At 53.2% G+C, this 21,842-nt stretch overlaps 7 protein-coding genes across 7 annotated transcripts; 3 read left to right on the forward strand and 4 right to left on the reverse strand.

Moving 5' to 3' along the window:
- Positions 1 to 450: 450 nt before the first annotated feature.
- On the reverse strand, positions 451 to 2,191 carry PV08_00508 (uncharacterized protein; the record flags this gene model as incomplete). Its single annotated transcript, XM_016374873.1, has 2 exons — positions 451 to 2,112; positions 2,168 to 2,191. The coding sequence occupies 2 exons, from the start codon at positions 2,189 to 2,191 to the stop codon at positions 451 to 453; spliced, it is 1,686 nt and encodes a 561-aa protein (XP_016240149.1).
- A 675-nt stretch (positions 2,192 to 2,866) lies between these two features.
- On the reverse strand, positions 2,867 to 3,931 carry PV08_00509 (uncharacterized protein; the record flags this gene model as incomplete). Its single annotated transcript, XM_016374874.1, has 1 exon — positions 2,867 to 3,931. The coding sequence occupies one exon, from the start codon at positions 3,929 to 3,931 to the stop codon at positions 2,867 to 2,869; it is 1,065 nt and encodes a 354-aa protein (XP_016240150.1).
- Positions 3,932 to 5,112: 1,181 nt separating this feature from the next.
- On the forward strand, positions 5,113 to 6,648 carry PV08_00510 (uncharacterized protein; the record flags this gene model as incomplete). Its single annotated transcript, XM_016374875.1, has 4 exons — positions 5,113 to 5,161; positions 5,220 to 5,402; positions 5,480 to 5,856; positions 5,959 to 6,648. 4 exons carry the CDS (start codon positions 5,113 to 5,115, stop codon positions 6,646 to 6,648), a joined length of 1,299 nt encoding a protein of 432 aa, XP_016240151.1.
- A 663-nt stretch (positions 6,649 to 7,311) lies between these two features.
- On the forward strand, positions 7,312 to 9,097 carry PV08_00511 (uncharacterized protein; the record flags this gene model as incomplete). The annotated part of the gene is made up of 2 exons (XM_016374876.1): positions 7,312 to 8,730; positions 8,780 to 9,097. The coding sequence occupies 2 exons, from the start codon at positions 7,312 to 7,314 to the stop codon at positions 9,095 to 9,097; spliced, it is 1,737 nt and encodes a 578-aa protein (XP_016240152.1).
- An 11-nt stretch (positions 9,098 to 9,108) lies between these two features.
- PV08_00512 (uncharacterized protein) lies at positions 9,109 to 10,242 on the reverse strand (the record flags this gene model as incomplete). The annotated part of the gene is made up of 1 exon (XM_016374877.1): positions 9,109 to 10,242. One exon carries the CDS (start codon positions 10,240 to 10,242, stop codon positions 9,109 to 9,111), a length of 1,134 nt encoding a protein of 377 aa, XP_016240153.1.
- Positions 10,243 to 11,585: 1,343 nt separating this feature from the next.
- On the reverse strand, positions 11,586 to 12,068 carry PV08_00513 (uncharacterized protein; the record flags this gene model as incomplete). The annotated part of the gene is made up of 2 exons (XM_016374878.1): positions 11,586 to 11,867; positions 11,916 to 12,068. 2 exons carry the CDS (start codon positions 12,066 to 12,068, stop codon positions 11,586 to 11,588), a joined length of 435 nt encoding a protein of 144 aa, XP_016240154.1.
- Positions 12,069 to 13,479: 1,411 nt separating this feature from the next.
- On the forward strand, positions 13,480 to 21,484 carry PV08_00514 (uncharacterized protein; the record flags this gene model as incomplete). Its single annotated transcript, XM_016374879.1, has 4 exons — positions 13,480 to 13,846; positions 13,896 to 20,110; positions 20,157 to 20,649; positions 20,706 to 21,484. The coding sequence occupies 4 exons, from the start codon at positions 13,480 to 13,482 to the stop codon at positions 21,482 to 21,484; spliced, it is 7,854 nt and encodes a 2,617-aa protein (XP_016240155.1).
- Positions 21,485 to 21,842: the final 358 nt, after the last annotated feature.

Raw genomic sequence — 21,842 nt, forward strand, 5'->3', positions numbered from 1 at the left:
TAGTAGTAGTAGTAGTAGGTAGTTGGTGTCCCCGAGTATTTCATCTTTCCCCCCTTTTTCTTTCCCTCTCGTTGTTGACTTTTGTTGGGTTTCATTCGGGCCGAGTACGCGGGATCGCCGCTAGCTAACTAACGGGCTGGCTACAGAGTTATGTACAATGGACAGATAGTGTGAGTAGGTAGGTACACCAGGCGTAGGAGGTACGGTAGATACAGTTCCCTGAAAAGTCCTTCTTCTTCGTTAATCGTAGACTCATTCATTCATTCATGCAAGTCGCCCTCGTCCACGTGTAACCAGGCATTATCGTCGTAAAGTTCACTTCGTCCTGCGAATCACCAGTCCGAGGACCTACCACTAGTTAAGTGATTACCAGTCCGGCAAATAGGTACCTACCTAGGTACTAAACTTGGGACACCGCACCTAGCGAAACACATCAATCCGTCACAATCGTCACCCTTCCTCGCCACCCTTGACATTAGAAGATGCTTCCACCGATGGGGCATCTTGAGATTTCTCATCAGATCTCGCTGTCGCCGTGACCGCCGTGGCCGCCCTCGTCTCCCGCTCCCGCTCCCTCCTCGCCTTCGCACCTGCTTTCAAACTGTCCCATTTCTCGCGATACTTGGTTATGGTCTCCTTGAGCTTGGCGTTTTCTTCATCCTTCTTCTTTGCACGTGCGTCGCTCCGGCGCAAGATGTCTTCGAGATCCGCGATTCTCTTGGCCAACACGTCGTCCGCTGCACTGGCTGCGAATGCCTCTCCTTTGCCACTTGTGACGCGGCCGCGAGAATTCTCCGGACTCATCAACGGACTACTCCGGCCGACGTGGAGGCTGCGTATGCTCTGGGCCATGGCTGCGCTGGCGGTCTGGCTTGACATTTCAAACACGTGCAACCGTTTGGACAGGGTGTCGGATAGGTGCTTGAGCGCTTGATTCTCGAGCGCGAGTTCCTCCATGGTCTTGCCGTTGACTTTGGCCTCGGTGTTGTCGCTCGACGGTCCTCCTGCGCCGCGGTGACGGGTGAATCGGCTCGGGGGTCCCGTGGTGGGTAGGATGGTGCTCTGCGCGTCGACAAAGTCATCCTCGCTGATGTTGGAAAGATTGCTCGTCTGTCGAGAATGAGCGTGATGGCGTAGGACACGGCCTTCTTCACGCTCGGCGCGGTTCATGATTTCGGCATAGGATATTGTTCCACCCGTGGTAGGGACGACGTAGAAGGACTCGCTTGGGTTGATGGAGGGCGCACCAGAGACAGCGCGCAGGGCAGCGCGAGATATCAGCTGAGAGTAGTCTATCGAGGGAGCCGCTGGGGCGGAGTAGTGGGATGGTGTCTTGGGCGAAACCTGTGCCGGGGGTTTGTTGGTGGTGGCCTTGGGAGCAGGCGTGGGCGAGGACGTGAGTGGGAGCCCGGCAAAAGCCAACGGTGCACTAAGTTTAGAAATCAGAGATTCGAATGTCGAGTAGAACTGCTGGAAGGGTGCGTCGGCGGCGTGCTGGTCAATTTGTTCCTTGGGAGTAGCTACGGGCTCTGGCTGCACTGGTGGTGCCCACGGCGGACGTGACGCCAGGTCGCTTATCGTTGGACTTGAATTTTGTCTCGAGATTGCCCGCGCTGTCGTATCTTCTTGGGCAATCTGTCCATCGGCATTTTGCGCTGAGACCAAGGGTGATATGGGCGTGGGTCGCTTCTGGCGGGTGCTGGGAATTCCTCGGGCAGAGGCAAGGTTACTTGCTATGGATGAAGAGAGATCTCGTGCATTTGGCCTCAGGCCTCGCGGCAGTCGTGGAGGACGTACAGTGTTTTCGGGAGAAGGAGGTCTGGCTGGTTCTGCGGATGGGGTTCTGGCTGGCAATGTGTCCGTTGCGGTAGCTGCTCTTGAAGTTTCACCGACGGAGCGCTTTTCCTGGCTTCTTTCATGACTTGTTCGGAGTATCTCGCCTAGCTTTCTGTGCTGCGCTTCCATCAACGAGAGGAGCCGGCGGGCCTCTAGATCGGTCGAGTCTCGAGCCGCCGCAGCGAATTCCGCCGCGGCCAAGTCATACTCCTCGCTGGCCGCCACCGGGTTGTTGCGCTTGTGTTCGAGAGCAGCATTTCGAGCGTGGGTATGCGCCTAGCAGAGATTAGCTGTTCAGTGCTCGCATTATGTGTGCGCGAAGTCGTCCTACCAGAGTCAGTGGTGCAGCGTCCATCTGCAGTGGTGTTGGCTGCGGACAGGATGGCTAGGCCGAGGGCGCTTCGAGAGTGCGATGACTTGATACTTGGGATGACTCCCCAAGTGCGTGACCGCACTGGCACACCGTCACGAGTGTAATACCGGATATCTCGCAAGAAAAGTGAGGAGGACGATTACGCAAAGGACTAACAAAGCGAGATGCTGCAAGGCTGCGATTGTGATGAATGACGGAAGTTGGAGATGGCGGGGAAGAGGCGAAGAAGGCGGGAATGTCACCAGGTAAACAGGCGCATCACCCACCGAATACTGGGGTAAAAGAACTCTGAACGACTCCTGGGTGAACAGAGCAAGAACAGGTAGTTGTGAACATCTTGCAATGGTCAGCGTGACCTTATCAACTGGCAGCCTGCATGCGAGGGTTGTAGTGAGGAACCCTGCTCCATTCACTGGAGCACAAGAACCACTATTGTTGGCCGCATACGAGGTACCATGGTTACCACAATTCATTCCCGGTTCTCTACAATTTCTGTATGATGCCTATTCAGTGGCAGGCATATATGGCCTCTTGTCGACCAACCTCACAAAATCTGCCCTTCTTAGGCTTCCAAAGTATCTCTCCAAGTTGCGCCAGTGCTACATGCAGGACTGACACTGTTGTGTCCAAAACAAACTCTGGGGAAACTCCTGCCCATCACGACTGTCCCATGACTTCTATACCTGCCCCGACCTGAACGAGGGGCCGACTGGGCAAAGTACTGCTGGCCTTCCGTTTTTCAGCAGATCTTGGTCTTTTGTTGGGGTCTTCAGACAACTTCAAGTCCAGCGTCGTCGGTGCCGGAGTAAAGATAGCAGATTCAAATCGATTCTGCTGGCAGAGTGCCTCCGCCTCGTGCTGCAACATGGCGGCATCGACTTTCAGGCTAAAATCCATCAGATAGCAAAAGGTAATCTCCAACCGACCAAGCTCGCCCTCCGAGACACCGCCCACCTTGCTGAACCGAGCATGGGGCCAACAAAGATCCTCCAAGGCCTTCATGGCCACTCTAAGACAGGCCAGGAGCAATCGGTGCACATTTCGTGGGGTGACTGGGAGGATTTTGTCATAAACCGCCAGGCGCGTAATGTATAGAGATGCCGCCAGGTACACCGCTGTCGACATGGGACAGTATTTGTGCATGCGCATGAGGTAGTCCTCGGTGGAGATGGGCGGAGGCCGCTTCGAAAAGAACTTCCTTGCCAACGCCCCGTGCTGTACGTAGGTCGGTTGCGCATGAGCTCCAACGATGTCGGCCGCCGATGTTGGCTCATGTGCATGTGCTTCCGGCGACCCGATGGGAGTCTTTACAAACAGGACTCCGTCAATGTGCTCGGGTGTATGCTGGCCGGGCGGCCGCAGACCGCCAAAGTTGTCCTTTCTCGGTGTCATTGCTATCGGTGCACTCGACTCATGCAGATTTGACGGTGCTCGCGCGGGAGAAGGTCCTCGACTCCGCGCCGGAGGTGTAGGCGGCACGTCCCCGGTCGACTGGACCAGGCAATCGACGCTCCGACACAGCATCTTCAGCGCCTGCACGGCTTCGAGCTTGAAGATGTCGACATTGTCGGGCGTGATCTCATCGAGCCCTTCGAGCAGGGGACTCTTGATCGAAGGGAAAATGCCCTTGTCGTTCTCCGGCTGCGGAGGCGCAGGTGGTTCAGCCCTGTAAGTGCATGACTCCGGCTCTTTCTGGTTTCCGTGGCCTTCGGACTGGCTCATTGTATATGTAACCGTTACAGACGCAGCTCTTGCCTTCAGCCGACTTCGGGCATGAGCGTAAACGAGGCCGAAGTTGTCTTTCCAGATGGCTGGCAGATGGGCTGCCACATGGTCGGGGCTCGTGTCAGGGCAGAGTGACTGCGCTCAGGGAGCAGCAATTCAAGGCAGTCGGTTGGCGTCAAGAAACGTGGTCGAAGAGGAGGCTTTGAGAAGACCGGTTGGAATATAGAGGCCAGATTTTCGAGGCGTGGTCCGGGAGACGATAAGGCTGTTCGAGGCGCGCGGCGGGGTGTTGGTGAGCTCGGGAGCTTTGACTTTTCGCTAACGACGACGACGACGCTGGCGGTGCTGAAGCCGCGGCCGGGCACAAGGGACGTAGAACGACGGGGCCAACCGTGACCTGCAAGTGCGCTGTGCACTGAAGACCTGAAGCGATATATTGCAGGCAGCGAAAGTCAAAGACGGCGAGGTTCATAGACTAATCCATTTGGATCGATCGCACCACCATCAACCCGGGGAAAAGGTCAACGTGTCACGCGCCGTGATCAAGTCCATTCTCAGAACGGAGATGGCGAACATTCTACGCTGGAATCAATCACCTGCGGCGCCTGATGAGCTACAGTATTGGTGAACACAACGCTGCCTCGTACTGTGCCCCGTACCTGAACAGCTGCATCGTGCAGATCTTCCATCTTGTTGTCATGACCGGAAAAGTGGTTGATTATCTTAGGTAATGCCCCCCTTGCAACGAGTCTCTCAGATCCCTCAGCCACCGGTTCAAGCCAAAGTATCTATCACCTTTTCAGTCTTTTCATGCTGAAAACACCTCTCCTGCAGAGCAAAAGGATTCGCCCTCCTGCATTGGTCTTACTTGTCAGCCTCGCGGCCAAGCAATCAGGCGACGAGCCCAAGTTTCAATTGTCTGTCTGCGGCTGACTTTACCCCTCGTCGAAAGGACGCCCTGAAGCCAATGATGGAAGAGGATGTGCATCCAGCTGGCCAGAGCCTGTCAGTCACGTCGCAGGAGCTGAAACATATACGAGCACCTGTTTCTGTCCGCGTAGAGCCCCGGAGGGGGTTCATATGCTGCCTCCCTCGCCTCGCCTCGCCTCGCCTCGTCTCGTTCTTGTAGTATCGCTGCTATAGACTCGTCCTCAGCATTAGAACGGCATACTACAAACATGTCCCGCTCGACAGCTAACTACAAGCGACTTATTGTGCTTTGTGACGGTATGCTTGCCGGAGTTCTTTCTCCTCATCACGTCCTATGCTGACAGGGGGGATGAAGGGACATGGCAGAATATACTGTCGGGCAGTAGAACCGCGTTTCCCACCAACATCGCCCGCTTCTCAAGAGCACTGAGCCCTGTGGCTGTTGTCAAAGGCGACGATGGTAAAGAACGCGAAGTCGAGCAAATCGTCTATTACCAGCCAGGAGTCGGCACCGGACTCGGTGACAGATACCGAGGCGGTAAGTAGAATACAAGATGGTTCCGCGACGATCAAGCTTTTGGTGCCAAATGGGCTGATCACGCAAATCTTGAACAGGGGCATATGGTGCTGGGCTCTCGGCCAACGTTCGCGCCGCATATGGGTTCCTTGCACACAACTACGACCCCAATCCTGGCGATGAGATCTTTTTCTTTGGCTTCTCCCGCGGTGCGTACACGGCTCGAGCGATTGCTGGAATTGTGAATTCCTTGGGCCTCTTGACCAAGCGAGGAATGGACTATTTCCCGCAGGTGTACGATGAGTACAGCAGAGACGGCAGTAAGAACCCCAATTTCGACTTCTCCAGTCAATTGCGAGCAAAGATCGGCGATCAAATCGTCGAAAGTGCCAAAGATGCCATCAAAATCGTCGGCGTGTGGGAAACGGTGGGGTTTCACGCCGAAGGTATGCTGGGAGAACAGCTTGAATTCCACGTAAGTCGATGTGAACTTCCTGGATATACCATCTCAGTCTCTCTGTGCAGTATATCTTGCTCTGTGCGTCGTGTGATCTTCCCAGGCCTGACTTCTTTGTAGAACACGGAACTCTCGAGCCGAGTTGCCTACGGCTACCATGCATTGGCCCTGGACGAACGTCGCATCCCTTTCGAGCCGACTCTGTGGCAATGGCCTGAAAACTACAAGGTCAGGAGTGATGGCAAGGGCCTGCAGGAAATGAAACAGGTCTGGTTCTCCGGCACTCACAGTGGTGTGGGTGGAGGAGACTATGACTCTGCCTGTGCCGACATCAGTCTTGCATGGATGCTGGCGCAATGTAGCAAGGGCAAAAAACTGGCTTTCACTGACGAGGATCCTCCTCACCCGGACGATGCTGACGAGTACTACCTCTTGCCTGACCGGGCGAAACCCAATCCCAACACCAAATGGACCAAGCTCAAATCTCGGCCGACAAGTGACCCCAATGGAACGCTCGTTGGGAGAGCAGCTGATTTCGTTGGAGGCATCGCCAGTGAGGATCGTAAAGCCTTCCCCTTGGAGCGAACCATGGAACGTATCCATCGATCCATTCAAGACCGCAACATGAAAAACTGGCCCTGTGCCATGCTTGATGGTCAGCACCAGGGAAAGAGTTGGGAACTGAAGGCGTCCACTCAATATGGAAATGTCTTGGTGGAAGCCGAGCCAGACGAGGTGGCAGATGGGATCGAAAACAAATACATTGAGAGAATCCGTCCAGCTCCGCCTTGTAAGGGAGCGGAGCATTGAGCAGCGTCAGGCTCTCACGGGGTACGACATAACTGTTTGTGTAGCTTTTGGGACGCTGATGGGTCTGTCAGTGTGAACGCAAAGTAGGCAAGAATTCTTGAATCAGAGGATATTGGCCAACGCGTCCTTTGTTTCTTCGTCATCTTGCTGCGTCTTCGGTGGCATCGTCTGAGTATTTGTAGGGTTCTTTATTTTTGTGCGACCTTGTATCTGAGACACGGGGCGACTCGGTAGGCGGCAAAAGGGTCGGGCCTCGCCATCTTTTACCCACAAGATGGATTCGCCAGAGGCTGTTTCGACAACTTTCCAGGCTCAGCAACGTGCTCCCCCCCGAGCCATCGTGGCCCCCAATCACCTTACTGGGCCACCCCGGCTTTTGGGGTTGAAGCCGACCAGGCTGGTGATTCCTGTGGCGTTCAGGGGGCAAATTAGTGAGGTCCATTCACCTCTACAGGCTGAGATGCATGATAAGTAAGGTCTCGTCACTGATCAGTACCACCTCAACGTGAGCGCAACGTCCCCCTTGAAAAAAAAAAGTCCAGTTCAGGCACGATATTCGCTACGATTCAAGCACAACAGGGTAGCGAGTAGCGAGTAGCGAGTAGCTCAGGTTCCACGCCGTGGTAAGCAAAAGTTAACTTCAGCAGAGTTCGGACAAGAGCCATGGAGACTTTCGAAATGTCCAGCAATGGTAACCCCTCGAACCCAAGCACGCCGTCACTGTTCAACTTGGACCATGAGGCCGCGTATCGAACTTGTGCGGCAAAGCTGGGGTCGCCAGATGTCGACAACTTCGTCGTCCGGTTCAACAAGGACGCGGCAGAGTGCGCTGTCGATGTCAAAGCGGACGAGGCGCCGCAGTGGTTAGACAGCAACAACCGCGGCGCTCACCAGACGGTATGGTTGAATTTCTGGGCCTCGCCGTCGTCGTCACAGAGGAGGACAATCGGCGCCATCGCCAGAAAATACGGTCTCTCGCCCAGATTAGCAGGATTGCTTTCCCTGGCGACTCAGACTCCGAAACCCCTTGACTCCTCGACGAGCACGGCTAACATTCCAGCCACATCCGATGCTTCAGAGGCAGAAACGTCAGCGACAACTCCGCAGACCTCGAAGACGAAGGACCTCGAAAAAGGATCGACGCGAAGCACCCAGCCCAGTGGACCTTTGCAGCCAAGCCAGAGCACGTCTTCAAGCTCACGCGGCTTCGGCTTTCACGACGTGGTTGATAGTCTATGGCACTTCTGCTCGGTCGACTTCGGACGCCACTACATCTACGTCGGTTACAATGCACTGTTCTACCTAAGTGGAGACGAGAATCGTCACAAGGACAAACCAGCTGGCCAACGCATCTGGACGTCTCTCCTCCTGTGCGACGACGGTACAGTCATCTCGGTCTTTGAACGGCCGCCCATCGCAAGCCCCACGGCTGTCAAACGATTGCGGAGCAACGTGCTCAACGTCTTTAAACATCTCTCCTCACTGCACGACCAGGACGATGCACAGGACGCGCTGATGAAAGTCCGCGTCCGGTGGAATGAGCACTCTTCAAAATCTCAAAGGGAGTACTCTGAAACCGAGGCTGCGAGTCTGTTGTTCTATTACCTCTTTGACGACTGGGTGTCAACGTACAAATTGATTGCACGCAAGGAACACCCCTATCGCTCGAATTTGGAGACGCTGAGAAGGGATATGTTCAACGCGGCTGATGTGTCGCTCATCGAGCAGGTCCACAACACAGGACGCCAGTTGACGGTGTTGAAGTTGATGTATCAGAGTTATGAGCTGATCGTATCCAGGCTTCTCCATCGTCAGCGGGCAGCGACGGGTTCGGAGCTTATGTCCACGTCAACGCCGCCGGCTGCTCTGGACAAGCAACCCACATGGGGTGGCGTGAACGAAATGTCGGCTGCACAGATGCACCAGAGCGAGCTTATGTATCTGGACGAGGATTCTAGTCCAAGTGTCAGGTTGAGCATGTCGGCTGTGGTGCGTTTTGAAAGACTGCTTGATCGCATACGCTTATATGCTTTGACTGAGATCGAGGAGTGTTTGAAAGAAAAAGAATCCCTGGTGTTTATGGTGAGTGGCTTGCCTGTAGTGCCGGGGTTTGGTCGCTAAAGCAAGGTAGAACTTCAACCTGGTCACGCTGAAGGAGTCACAAGCTGTCGAAAGACTGACTAGAACGACAATCTTGTTGGCTAAAGCGACCATTCTGTTCTTACCAGTCAGTCTGATGACCGCGTATTTCTCGATCCAGTTACCGGAGATCACGGAAAAGTACGATCTCGAGACTTATTGGCTGTGCTTCTTGGTCGTTTCGTTGTTGTCGATTGCGTTCTTGGCAGCTTTTGGCTTTTACACGCATACCGTCGAGGGCAAAACCATCTACAAGTCTGTCACAAGTATGACATTGGATCTCTTCAAGCGGAAGAACAAGGCAATATGAGCAGCGCTCTCTCAGCTCGGGACATTTGATCCAGGCCAGGGCAACATTTCCCGTTTGGAATCGTCCCATTTGTACACGCCGCCTTCACCGACGTTGTATCGATAATAGTTCTCGGTGCCAGCAGGAATCATTGCTCTGCGTAGGGTGATGTTGATGCGGCCTTTTTCTGCTTCGCCGCCTTTCCGCTTGGGAATACTGTGCAGCCAGTTGGATTGTGTTGGACCGCGCATGAGGACCATATCACCGCTGGCTAATGGAATCTTGATGTCCCTGGTCTCTGGTTTCGGCTCCTGTCCCTTCGGAGGCTTGTGTTTCATTAGGAAGTCCCGTTTTGCGCCTAGCGTGAAAGATGCAATGGCCGGATCTGGACCCAGGAAGCGCTCGTCGTCGCTGTGGAATGATATGCTGTCGCTTCCAGAGGCATAGTAATTGACCAGGCAGAAATTGTACTTGGTGTTGGTATTCGCTTCCGTCACGCGACGAAGGAGGTCAAGACATTCAGGGATTGGGCGTGGTCGGCACTTGTATTTATCCTTGCGGACAGGCTTGGATAGATCTGATGCCTCGACGATCTGGGTGCCATCGTTAAAGAATCGGCTTGTTTCATCGATGCCGAAGACTGTCGTGAAGCGCGGGGTGTTTATGAGAGTCTCCTTACCAAAACGCTTGATGGTATACTTTACACGGTAGAAGAAAAGCTCGGAGCGGAGGAAAGTGAAGAGTTCACGCTCGATGGACCTTGGGATGAACGGTTGAAAATACAGAAGATCCAGGTGCGGCTGATCTTTGATCTCTTTGCCTTGGGCTGTCACTTGCAACTCTAGTTCCTCAGTGACACGGCCGGGGAGATGAGGGACTGGCCATGGATATGTTGAGTGGTTTGTCGTCTGGATTGATCCCGCAACAGGTGCTGTTGGTAGGATGGCGGACGACGTGGCGTTGGTTCGAGTGCGTTTCGGGCTGTCTGCGCGTGAGAAGAAGGCATCGAGCGTGCGTTTGGACATCGTGGCGACGACTAGCGTGAACAACCTCTCCTTGTAGCTCCCATTCCAGCGTGTTTGGTGGTCACTTCTACCGATGCTTCGTGCGTTGTGTGTTGTGTGTTGTGCATTGTGCTTCGTGCCTCGTTCGTCCCGTGACGTCATGATTGGCTGGTGCGGCGCGCGTGTTTGTCGGCGCGTCGCAAGATACAAATCCGGAATTGATCTGCCGGCGTGCAAAGTCTCGAGCACAACCACAAAGCTACGAGTACAACCTCCTCGTCTGCAACTTGGCCTCCCTTCCTCAGCCTCTCCGCTCCCTCTGTCTTCCGCTGCTCAGGCCCGCCACAGTTCGTTCAGCCACCCTCGATACATTTGCCGCGTCCGTTGCCTCGCCTGCCTCGGTGGTTGGGTTCAGCAAAGACTATCCTCGACGATTTGACCAATGAATCGAGGAAACATGGCTCGCTGGCCTCAACTCAGGTCACTGTGGATCTCGCCGGGTGCCCGACACGGCCGGGATATCAGTGTGGCTTTGACCTGAGAGACAAGAAGGCAGCATCAAAGACCACGGTCCACACTCTCAACATCGTGGCCCGCACCATCCTGCACTTGGCTCACTACGCCGTCCTCGACGATACCGTTCCGATCGCGCTCATTGGAAACAAGGAACGCAGTCTTTCCGAGGACGCTGACGACAGTGGCATGAGTGCAGATGATCTGCTATCGACGCGCAGTGTCCTGATCGTCAGCTCTTATCGTCAGCGTTTCTTGCCCACCCATCGGAAGAGAAGTTGACATGTCCCGGCATTAGTGGACAGCAAATAATGTCAGGCACCCCTCCGAGGTGCAAGGGCGGTCCGAGTCCGTCCTCAGAATTCACGAAGGCTGGTGGTCTCAATACCCCTCGTTCGGGTTATGTACCGCTCGAACGACGCCCGTGCGAGGTGCGTCAAGATGTACTTTGACCTTTTCGGGAAGTCGCAGTGGTTCGGGTGGCGGCACAATAACGGGACGCGTCAATGACGGCGTTGCGCTGTCCTGGTCTGACAGGCAAGCTTCGACCTAAGCGTTGGTTGGCACCGAGCCCCTCGCGGACGTTGGACACCAGCGACATGAACGCTGTACGCCATGGAAGACCGGGGTCCGGCTCACCTAAGTCGTTGACTCCCGGATGTTTGCGTCGAAGCTCATTCTGCAAGCACCAGTGGCTTTCTTTGACACCGCAACGTTCAGTCGTTGGCTACGTTGTATTGTGATCATAGTAGTTGATCCACTGCGCAGGCTACAATGCTACCAAAGCAGGTAAGGTATTCAGATTGACCCGCTAGATTCAGCATGGTCGGTTTGACGAATGAATATGGCTCGCCTCGAGCTCGGCGCTGCTCACCAAGTTTAGTTTGCTGTGAGAATGCTTCGATGCAGTGCTCTCCAATTGGGACTTTGCTCCATGCGCTACGGAGAAGGCATTTCGGGTCGAAATCCTCTATCAAGCGAGCTTCCACCAATCAAGCCGTCACTATGTTCCCGCCAGGCTGCAGCTCAACTATCTTGCCATCCTGAACGTATACCTCTTCCCACCCGATTGTGATCTGCGAATTTGCGGGATCGGCGAATTTCATTTCATCAGGGACCACCACTTGTAAATAATATGGGTCTTTCTGCGCAGCATCGAAGCATGACATGTCAGGCATCAGCAGCTCGACAAATCCATCCCACTCGGCTATAGTGGCCTGAGCAAGGCCGGGTATCGATTTGGCTTGATTTCGCACCGAAGATGGGGTATGGTACTATGAATCCGGTCAACCCCGGGCGGATGGATCACCAGTCGGACATACCTGCGTATACTTGAGAACTCCATGACGAGTCAACCAATCCTGTACCTGCGGAACATGTGTGTTCGTCCAGTACGACTGGAATTCTTCTTCCGAAAGTGCCGGATTGCGTTTGACAAGGATGGTGAATCGGAGCAGACGCTGCTTAGTTGCCATGTTGAGGGGTGCCAATGCTGTGCACTCGTGTCGCAACGGCTGGAGGGATTGATCAACGGCGTGGAAGGTAGGGTCTAAATGTATATTCACCATCGCGTCCAGTGAGATCGCTTAGTGCGAGTCGGGCCCGCGGCTTCTGGTCCAAGCGAGACCATTTCTCAAACCTTGTGCATTAGGCTTTGGAGAGCCTGGGGTGGAGTTGCGCGTTCGAGGATTGACACCTGTCAAATTCCCAGCAATCGGCACACGTTCTTCAGCGACCACTGCGCTCCGTCGCGGTGGAGACGGTGACTTTCGAGTGGCGGTGTAAAGTCACGAGTCCACGAGACGTGTCACAGAGGACCACGTTGGATCCTAGACATGCAGATCCAGCCACCGTCGTACAAGGACAACACGGGACGGCTCGTAATACTCGAATGTCGTGCTATGTGCAGGTAAGTCACTAATAAGAAAATGTTTCCATGCGGGAAACGCCGATTGAACCCCATACTGGTCGGTGCCAGTGAGGGTAAACCACTGAGGTCAAAAGGTCAGAATTAATCCTCGATCGAGCTAGCTTGCGAGGCATGATTGGCCGCAGATATATACGTGCGAGCAGACAGGTCTGAGGAATACTTTTGGTGCGCTGTCATCGCAGACTCAACAAGAAAGCTTGTGGATGCTCCACACAGACTTCATGTTCATGCACGCGAACGCACGCACGAGCCTCCCAAACATAGTGTGAGCAGCAGAGATAAGACCAACGTTCTTCTTTCGCCAATTCACCGAGATCAAGTTGGGGATCGAGTTCTCCACCTACTGACAGCAAACTAGGTTCGAAAGTGTACCGCCAGCGACGTCTTGTGGAATCAGACGCCTCCTCCGAGACGCAACAGCACGATCCCGAGCGTACGCGAAGTGTGGCAAATGGTATTGCAGTCTTCGAGATGTCCAACCTGAGCCGGTTCAAGTTACAGGACGGAAAAGTTAGTCAATCGGGAGATGATCTGAGGCGTATGAGCCCTCTTCAAAGGTATACTCAATGACCCCCTGTGAATGTACCCAGGGCTTCCCGCCTGATTTGCCGAGGAAGTCACGCTCCTGCTCTACCGTGAGGTGACAGCTACACAGAGGGGCGCATAGCTTGACTATGTTACGGCTAACGCATGAGATCATTCGTTGGCCATATAGTAGCTTGACTCTATTTAAGCAACCATGCTGCAGCTTACCATTTGCGATAATCAGGACATTCTCGTGGGTCAGGAACGCGTAGGAAGAGTGTTTGCATGCTTTTCGACATTAAACCGCCTTCCCCAGCACTGACACAGAATCATTACTTTTCCTCTCGCTCTAGGCTGGGGCAGTCTTCTGTGCTCCAGACCGATTCTCCGTACCTACCTTTCGAATCTAGCGTTGAAGTTTGCAGAGGAACATGGCAGGCTCGACAATGCATCAATTTCCCTCGCCCAACAGTGGCACGTCCAACATGCCAATTGCGGTTGTTGGCATAGGGGCCCGGTTCTCAGATACCGCCACCGATCCAGAGAAGTTCTGGGAGCTATTGGCAGAGGGACGAAGCACCAGTCAGCCAGTACCCAAGGACAGATTCGATGCGGACGCATACTACCACCCCGACTACGATCATGCAGGTACATGTGTCACCACGAGGGGCCACTTCATGAAGCAAGATGTGTCCAAGTTTGATGCTCCTTTCTTCTCCATCACCGCCAACGAAGCCAAGTCGATGGATCCCCAGCAAAGAATGGCTCTCGAAGTGGCATACGAAGCATTCGAAAATGGTCAGTCTTCCTTTGGACGTTATGACCCTGGCTAACTCGCCCTATCTAGCTGGAATGCGTATCGAGGACTTGACAGGATCAAATACTTCTGTATACATGGGTACTTGTACCCAAGACTACTATGACTTGCTGCTCAAGGATTCCGAGCCAACCACCATGCATTCCGTGACCGGCATTAGCAAGTCGCTGTTGGCTTGTCGCTTATCCTGGTTTTTTGATCTAAGAGGTCCCGCTTTGACCATTGACACTGCCTGTTCGTCGGCACTGTGTGGTGTTCATCTCGCCTGCCAGAGTCTGCGAACTGGAGAGAGTGAGACAGCCCTCGTTGCTGGGACCAATCTCATCTTCGCCATCGACACCATGGTCTCCATGTCGGCCATTCATGCTCTGAGCCCCGACGGACAGTGCTACAGTTATGATCACAAAGCAAACGGTTATGCCAGAGGCGACGGAATCGCCGCTCTTGTCCTCAAGCCGCTTGAGAAAGCACTTGCCGACGGCGATGTCATCCGTGGAGTCATCCGTGGTTCGGCTATCAACCAAGATGGCGGCGCCTCAGGTATTACCCTTCCTATCGCAGCAGCTCAAGTAGATCTTGTCAACACCGCATACGCGAATGCAGGTCTCCCTTTGACCCAAACAGCTTATTTCGAGGGTCACGGTACGGGCACCGTTGCTGGTGACCTCCAGGAAACAACTGCCATGGCAAAGACCATTGGCAAAGTGAGATCCAAAGAAAGCCCCCTGTACATTGGCTCCTCAAAAACCAATATCGGCCATATTGAAGGCGCCAGCGGTCTAGCAGGCTTGATCAAAGTCATTTTCTCTCTGGAGCATGGCATGATAGCTCCGAACGTCAAGTTCGAGCACCCACCACCTTCAATGAACTTCGACGAGTGGAATCTCAAGGTCGCAACGGAGCTGACTCCATGGCCACTGGAAGGCGTGCGTCGGGCTAGCGTCAATGGCTTTGGTTTCGGGGGTACGAATGCACATGTCATCGTCGACGATGCCTACCATTTCCTCAAGGAGCATGGTCTCAAGGGCAGACATAATTGTGTCGTCAACGAACCCGCCGGCACACCACGTTCCACTGCAGATTCTGGCTTCGGCACTATGGATTCTAGTGTGGACCAGCTCTCCGACCAATTCGAGATCAGCTTCAAGAACAAGATTGCTGCGTTGAATGCCCAACCCAGACTCCTACCATGGTCCTCAGGTGAGAAGAAGGGCTTGGAGAGGACACTCTCTCAGCTGTCTCAATACTTAACTCAGAAGGCCGCTGAAGGTCATCCCCCTGAAGTGCTAGACCGATTAGGCTTCACCCTTGCAAAGCGAAGAAGTGTCTTCCCATGGAGGACATTCTCGGTGGTCTCCTCATTGGAGGACGCTGCGACTCAATTGAATGATGCCCTTGCCACTCCTGTACGAGCAAAGCAGTCTGCGGACATGGCATTCGTCTTCACTGGTCAAGGCGCCCAATGGCATGCTATGGGCAGAGAGCTGCTCCCATACAAAGTCTTCTATGACAGTCTAACAGCATCAGATGAAGTGCTGCAAACACTAGGATGTACCTGGTCCTTGTTCAAGGAACTCGCTAAAGACAAAGACGCGTCACGGATTGATGAGACTGAGCTGAGTCAAGCTTGCTGCACGGCACTTCAATTAGCCTTGGTTGACTTACTACGATCGTGGGATGTCTTGCCCAAAGCGGTCATCGGCCATTCAAGTGGTGAGATTGCAGCGGCTTACGCTAAAGGTGCCATCAGCCGTGTGTACGCGATGAAAGCAGCGTATTACCGTGGTGTGTACGCCAACAAGTTGAAAGAAGTTTCCCCCGACCTGAAGCTGGGCATGCTTGCTATTGGCATTGGTGAAGCGCAAGCGAGGTCTTACCTTGAACAGGTTCAGGATAAGGTTACCATTGCTTGCTACAATAGCCCCTCAAGTTTGACCCTTTCCGGTGAAGTCAGCAGTCTCGACAAAGTCGAGGAGGTTTTGAAGGCCGAGTCAATCTTTGCCCGAAAATTGAAGGTGAATGTAGCCTATCATTCCACTTACTTGAAGGCGATTTCCGAGGAGTACATGAACTCTCTGGGTGATGAAAAGCCGGTGTCAAGCAGCGACAACGTCAAGATGATCTCTACAGTCACTGGACTTCCCATTGAAAGTTCTAGCCTGGAGACGTCCTACTGGGTCAGCAACTTGTTGTCGCCTGTAAAGTTCGACCAAGGTTTACAAAAGTTGTTGAAGGACGGATCTGCCGACTTGCTCGTCGAGATTGGGCCACATGGCGCCCTCCAAGGGCCGATCAAGCAAATTCTCTCTGCAATCAACCTGGATCTTCCTTCCATGTCGTTGCTAGATCGCAAACGTCACGCGGCCATTTCGACCGTGGAAGCAATGGGTCGCCTGTGGCAGTATGGTGTTGAGATTGACGTACCTTCTGTCAACAGTTTACAAGGCACTCAGGCTGGCACTCCCGCACCACTGGTTGATCTTCCCCCCTATCCCTGGAATCATGAGAACAACTACTGGTGCGAATCGACTATCTCCAAAGATGTCCGCTTTCGACATGAAAAGCGGCATCACATCCTGGGATATCTCATCCCTGGTGCTGTGCCGAATGAACCGCTGTGGAGAAACCTCCTACGGATATCAGAAAGCCCATGGCTTCAACACCACAAGATCCAGGGCACTATTCTATACCCAGCTGCTGGTTTTATTGCGACTGGTATCCAGGCAATGTGGGAGTTTTCCGGCTTTCGTGAGGACATTGCCGGATTTGAGCTTCGAGATGTCAAAATTGAAAGAGGTCTCGTGGTCCCTTCTGACGATGTTGGCATCGAGACCAGCTTGCAATTAAAGCCGATCAAGGTCGGCACCGCATCGATGGAAGTTGTGTGGCACGAGTTCACACTGTATTCCAGGTCAAACACCGATATCTGGCAGGAGCATTGCTCCGGTCTGATTCGAATCAAGCCTAAACAGCAGGCTAATGCACTCTTCAAAGATGAAGAGGCTGCTGAGATCAAACGCATGAGAGAACGGCACGTGGAGATCAAATCTCGCTGCACCAAGTCTGAATACCCAAGACAATTCTATGAAGCATTATCCACAATGGGTTACCAATATGGTAGTGTCTTCCGAGGCTTGAGCGAGATCAAGTATGGGTACATGGAAAGCAGCTGTGTTTGCACGGTTCCAGATACCAGAGCGACCATGCCGTTCAACTTTGAACTCCCTCATATCGTTCACCCTGCATTCCTAGACAGCATCTTCCACATGCTGCTACCATCACTCATGCCTGAGGGAATGCACATGAGCGCTGTCGGTGTTCCCACACATTTCGAGTATCTGTACGTCGCCGCAGATATCAGCAAGACTCCAGGCGACGATGTCATAGGATACTCCGAGGCTATTCCTCCTTTGAGTCGAGAAACACACGGTAATCTCGTGGTGATGGATGCTGAGCTCACTAAGCCAGTGGTCGTCATTGAGAACCTCACATGTACAGCGGTGGCGTCTGCTGGTAACGAACAGGATGCAGCTCGCCAGCTAGGAAGCAAGCTTCTTTGGAAGACCGATGTCAACGAGCTTGGAAGCACCATGACGCCAGCTAAGCTTGACACTATTACCACTCGACTTCTAGCAGACTACCCAAAAGTTGCTGAAGAGCTCGAGTTCGCCGGTTTGACATATGCTAAGCGTATCCTCAACTCAATCACAACTGAACAGGCAAAATCGCTGAAGCCTCATCATCAGCTCTTCTACCAATATTGTCAACACAACTTTGAACTTGCCTTGCAAGGCAAGCTTCCTCATCAAAGCGATGGTCTTGACTGGCTCAATCCATCTGAGGAGGTAGAGAAAGACATACTTTCCCGGGTTTCACAAGCAACAAATGACGGTCGACTCTTATGCCACCAGGGCGAACATCTCATCGATATCCTTCTGGGCAAGACAGAACCATTAGAGATAATGATGGAAGACAATCTTCTTGATGCCTACCACGGACATCATCTAGGTTGGGAAATTGCTCATCATCAATTAGCCGAATACATTGACCTCCTGGCTCACAAGAACCCTGAACTCAATATCCTCGAGATTGGCGCTGGTACTGGTGGCACTACTCTTCCTATTCTGCAGAAGCTTGGCGGAGAGAAGGGCGAATTGCCTCGGATGAGGTCGTACTGCTACACTGATATAACCACAGGCTTCTTCGAAGCAGCTGCTGAGAAGTTTGCACCATGGGTTTCATACATGCAGTTCCAGAAATTGGACGTCGAATCTAACCCCATCGAGCAAGGCTATGAGGCTGGTAGCTACGATGTGATTATCGCGTCCAATGTTCTCCATGCGACCAAGTCCATGGACGAGACTATCAGCAACGTCAGTACTCTCCTCAAGCCAGGTGGAAAGCTGATACTATACGAGATCACGAACCCTCTGCAGAGAGTATGTATGATATTCGGCTCCCTCCCTGGCTGGTTTGCTGGTGCCGATGAAGGAAGACGGCTTTCACCCTGCTTGACTGAGAAGCAGTGGTCCGACTTGCTCCAGCGTCACAATTTCTCCGGTGTCGACGTATCTGCCCGCAGCATGCCAAGTGACAAAGATTACATGCAGAGCTTCATGGCATCGACCAAGAAGGCAGCTGAGGTCAAGAAAGAATTGCCCGCAGATGTTGTTATCATCCATCCCGGCAATGCCGAAGTGAACAAGAAGCTGAACGATAAGCTTGCAGCCGCCCTGCAGGCTGTGGGAGTACAAGCTTCATCTCAAACCATGGCCGAGGCTCTTGCTGCAGGCGTGAACAAGAAATTCTGCATCGTGACCCTGGAAGCTGAAAAACCGTGGCTGATCGACGTAGACGCCAAAGACTTCGATACCCTTCAAGACCTCGTCGTGCGGTCGAGACGTTTACTTTGGCTCACCAGGGGTGCCATAGATGGACAAGAGCCTGGGTCGAGTCTCATTACGGGTCTTGCTCGTGCAATCAGAGCTGAGAACCCTGGGTTGGTACTCGCAACGCTGGACCTGGACCCAGCCTGGAATTGTGATGACCAGGCCAACATAGATTCGGTAATGCGAGTCTTCGAGTTGTGCTGCGAAGAGAAGGAAGAGGCAGACCCCGATTGGGAATATGCTTTACGCAACGGGTTGCTTGAGATTCCGCGATACACCCCCGACACCGCAACTGATGCTATGTTGCAAGCTATGACAACTCAATGCCAACCGGTTCCTGGTCAATTGAAGCAAGATGGTCGTCCCCTAAGACTGGAAATCGGAGCACCAGGTATGCTTAGCTCGTTCCGATTTGTCTCGGACGAGAAAGCAATGGAGCCACTTGCTGAGAATGAGATCGAAATTGAAGTCAAGGCCACCGGTCTGACACCGAGAGACGTCCTCATCGCAACCGGTCAAGCCTCCCTTGACGAAATTGGATCTGAGGCTTCCGGTATTGTCTCCAAGGTTGGCAATGCGGTCAGCAAGTTCAAGCTAGGTGACAGAGTCGTTACCTGGCAGCGAAACGAAGGTTGCTTGCGAACTCATCTGCGCAGCACAGAGACCTCGACGCTTCCAATTCCTGATGGTCTCTCTCTCGAGGATGCTGTCTCATTACCTGTGGCTTTTGCGACAGCTTGGTACGCATTGAATCTCCGGGCTCGTCTCGGAAAAGGCCAGAGTGTGTTGATCCACAATGGTGCCAGTGCCGTAGGCCAGGCGTCGATCATAGTCGCCCAGCACCTGGGAGGACAGGTCTTCGTCACTGTTTCGACCGCTGAAGAAAAGGCAGCAATTGAAAAATACGGGGTCAAGAACGAAAACATCCTCAACATTACTGATCATGAGTTCGTAAAGGGCATCAAGCGCCTCACGAACGGCAAGGGTGTGGATGTCGTGCTCAACTCGCTCAAAGGCGAGGCTCTCCGTCAAACCTGGCACTGTGTTGCACCATTCGGCTATTTCATTGAACTCGGTCAGGAGGACATTCTGGGAAACACTGGCCTCGACATGGGTCCCTTCAAACACAATGTCACATTCATTGGCGTCAATCTTCTTGAGTTGTGCCGCGCCAATGAGCAGATCGCTGCCGCTCTGTTCGATGCTATTTGGGGACTGCTCAAGGATGGAAAGATCCAGCCACCATCAGGACTCTCGCAGTACAAGTACTCGCAGATGGAAGAGGCTTTTAATGCCATGCAGTCCACTGGCATCGGCAAGGTCATAGTGACTGTTGAGGACGGTGATGAAGTCTTGGTAAGTCCATGAACAGAATTCTACGGATACTGCTAACGGAATATAGATTGTGCCTCCTGGGGCCCAAAATCTAGACCTCAACCCAGATGCCAGCTATATCCTTGCTGGAGGTTCAGGTGGAATTGGTCCTTTGATCGCAGCGTGGATGGCAGACCATGGAGCAAAGAACCTCGTCGTCCTGTCCAGGTCAGGCATCACACGACCCGATGCCAAGGAGGTGTATGATGCGCTCGTTGTTCGCGGCTTGACAGTAAAGGACATCAGATGTGATGTGACTGCCCCTGTTGCTGTGCGCGCCGCGATTGAAGAGTGTAAAAAGACCATGCCTCCCATCAAGGGCATCATCATGGGTGCTGTCAAGCTCGAAGATTCAGTCTTTGACAACATGACTTATGCTAACTGGAAGAACTGCCTGGATCCTAAGGTGAAGGGTACTTGGAATTTACATCAAGCTTTGCCGAAAGACATGGACTTCTTCGTCTGCTTGTCCTCCATTGGTGGATCGGTTGGCAATCGTGGTCAGGGCAATCATGCTGCTGGTAAGTTTGCGACATGCGCATATTCTGAAAGAAGGTGTGTTAACTTGAAATTCCAGAAAGTACTTACCAAGACGCCTTAATGGAGCACCGCCGCAACTTGGGCTTAGTTGGCTGCAGTATTGACATCGGTACCATTCTGGGTGTTGGGTGGATCGCGGAGAACATCGAGGCGGCCGCTATGGCGTATCTCCGTTCCATCCAATACCTTGGCATGCGCTTTGATGAGCTACTCCTTCTTATCCAGGCTGCGATCACCGGCTACACGATGGAAGGGCACCAGACGCCAACCGTGCTTGCAGCAGGTCTGGGCACTGGAGGTTTGGTGCTCCAGCATGATGTCGACCCGCCGTTCTGGTTTGATGACGCAAAGTTCCGACACCTTCGCATCGTGGGCACACACTCGAGCGATTCGAGTGATGACCAAGATGGAGGCAGTGTTCCGGTGTCTGCCCAACTCAAGGCCGCAACCTCCCTCAACGAGGCTGGAGAACTCGTGACCGCCGCCATCACGAACAGATTGGCAAAGCAATTGCTCATGTCGCCTGATGACCTGGATAGCATGAAGCCAATCAACAGACTTGGCGTCGACAGTTTGATCGCCGTCGAATTGAGAAACTGGATCTTCAGGGAAGTGGGGGCTGATGTGGGTATGTTCGAAATCCTGAGCGAAGAGCCAATGTGCAGTCTCGCCGTCAAGATCGCCGGAATGTCCAAGTTCTTGCCCAAGAGCTTGACCGAAGGAGGAGAGGAAGAGGCGAAGGACAACGCCTTTGAACAGAAGGGAGCTATTACCAACAGTCATTTCCCGGATTTGTCTCAAGGCGTTGTAGTGTAGAAGTACCGGCCTATGCCTGACGAATTTCGTTTTTGTAAAGGAGTATGGGGTAGCTTTTGGTCTCAAGGTATGATAGTTATGATAGTTATGATAGTGACGAATCGACACTTTTGAATTATCCTCGGCGATCACACCAGACTGTCCGTGAATATCATCCTCAGCGACGTCCAGCACTCCCCGTCCCCTCGTGTTAAAAGTGGCAATATGCGCCTGCCAAATCAGACTAACGCTGCAGCATACTGCTAAAGCGGCGACCAATTGACCTCTTCCTGCGAAATCCTCTCTATGGCCGGACTCCAGTCAGAATATTATGAGCATTGTAAACTCTTCTCTGGCTTCCGTCGCTCCTTAGTACTGT

This window comes from Exophiala spinifera (genome assembly GCF_000836115.1).
Source record: "Exophiala spinifera strain CBS 89968 unplaced genomic scaffold supercont1.1, whole genome shotgun sequence".
In the NCBI taxonomy this organism is placed as follows: domain Eukaryota; kingdom Fungi; phylum Ascomycota; class Eurotiomycetes; order Chaetothyriales; family Herpotrichiellaceae; genus Exophiala; species Exophiala spinifera.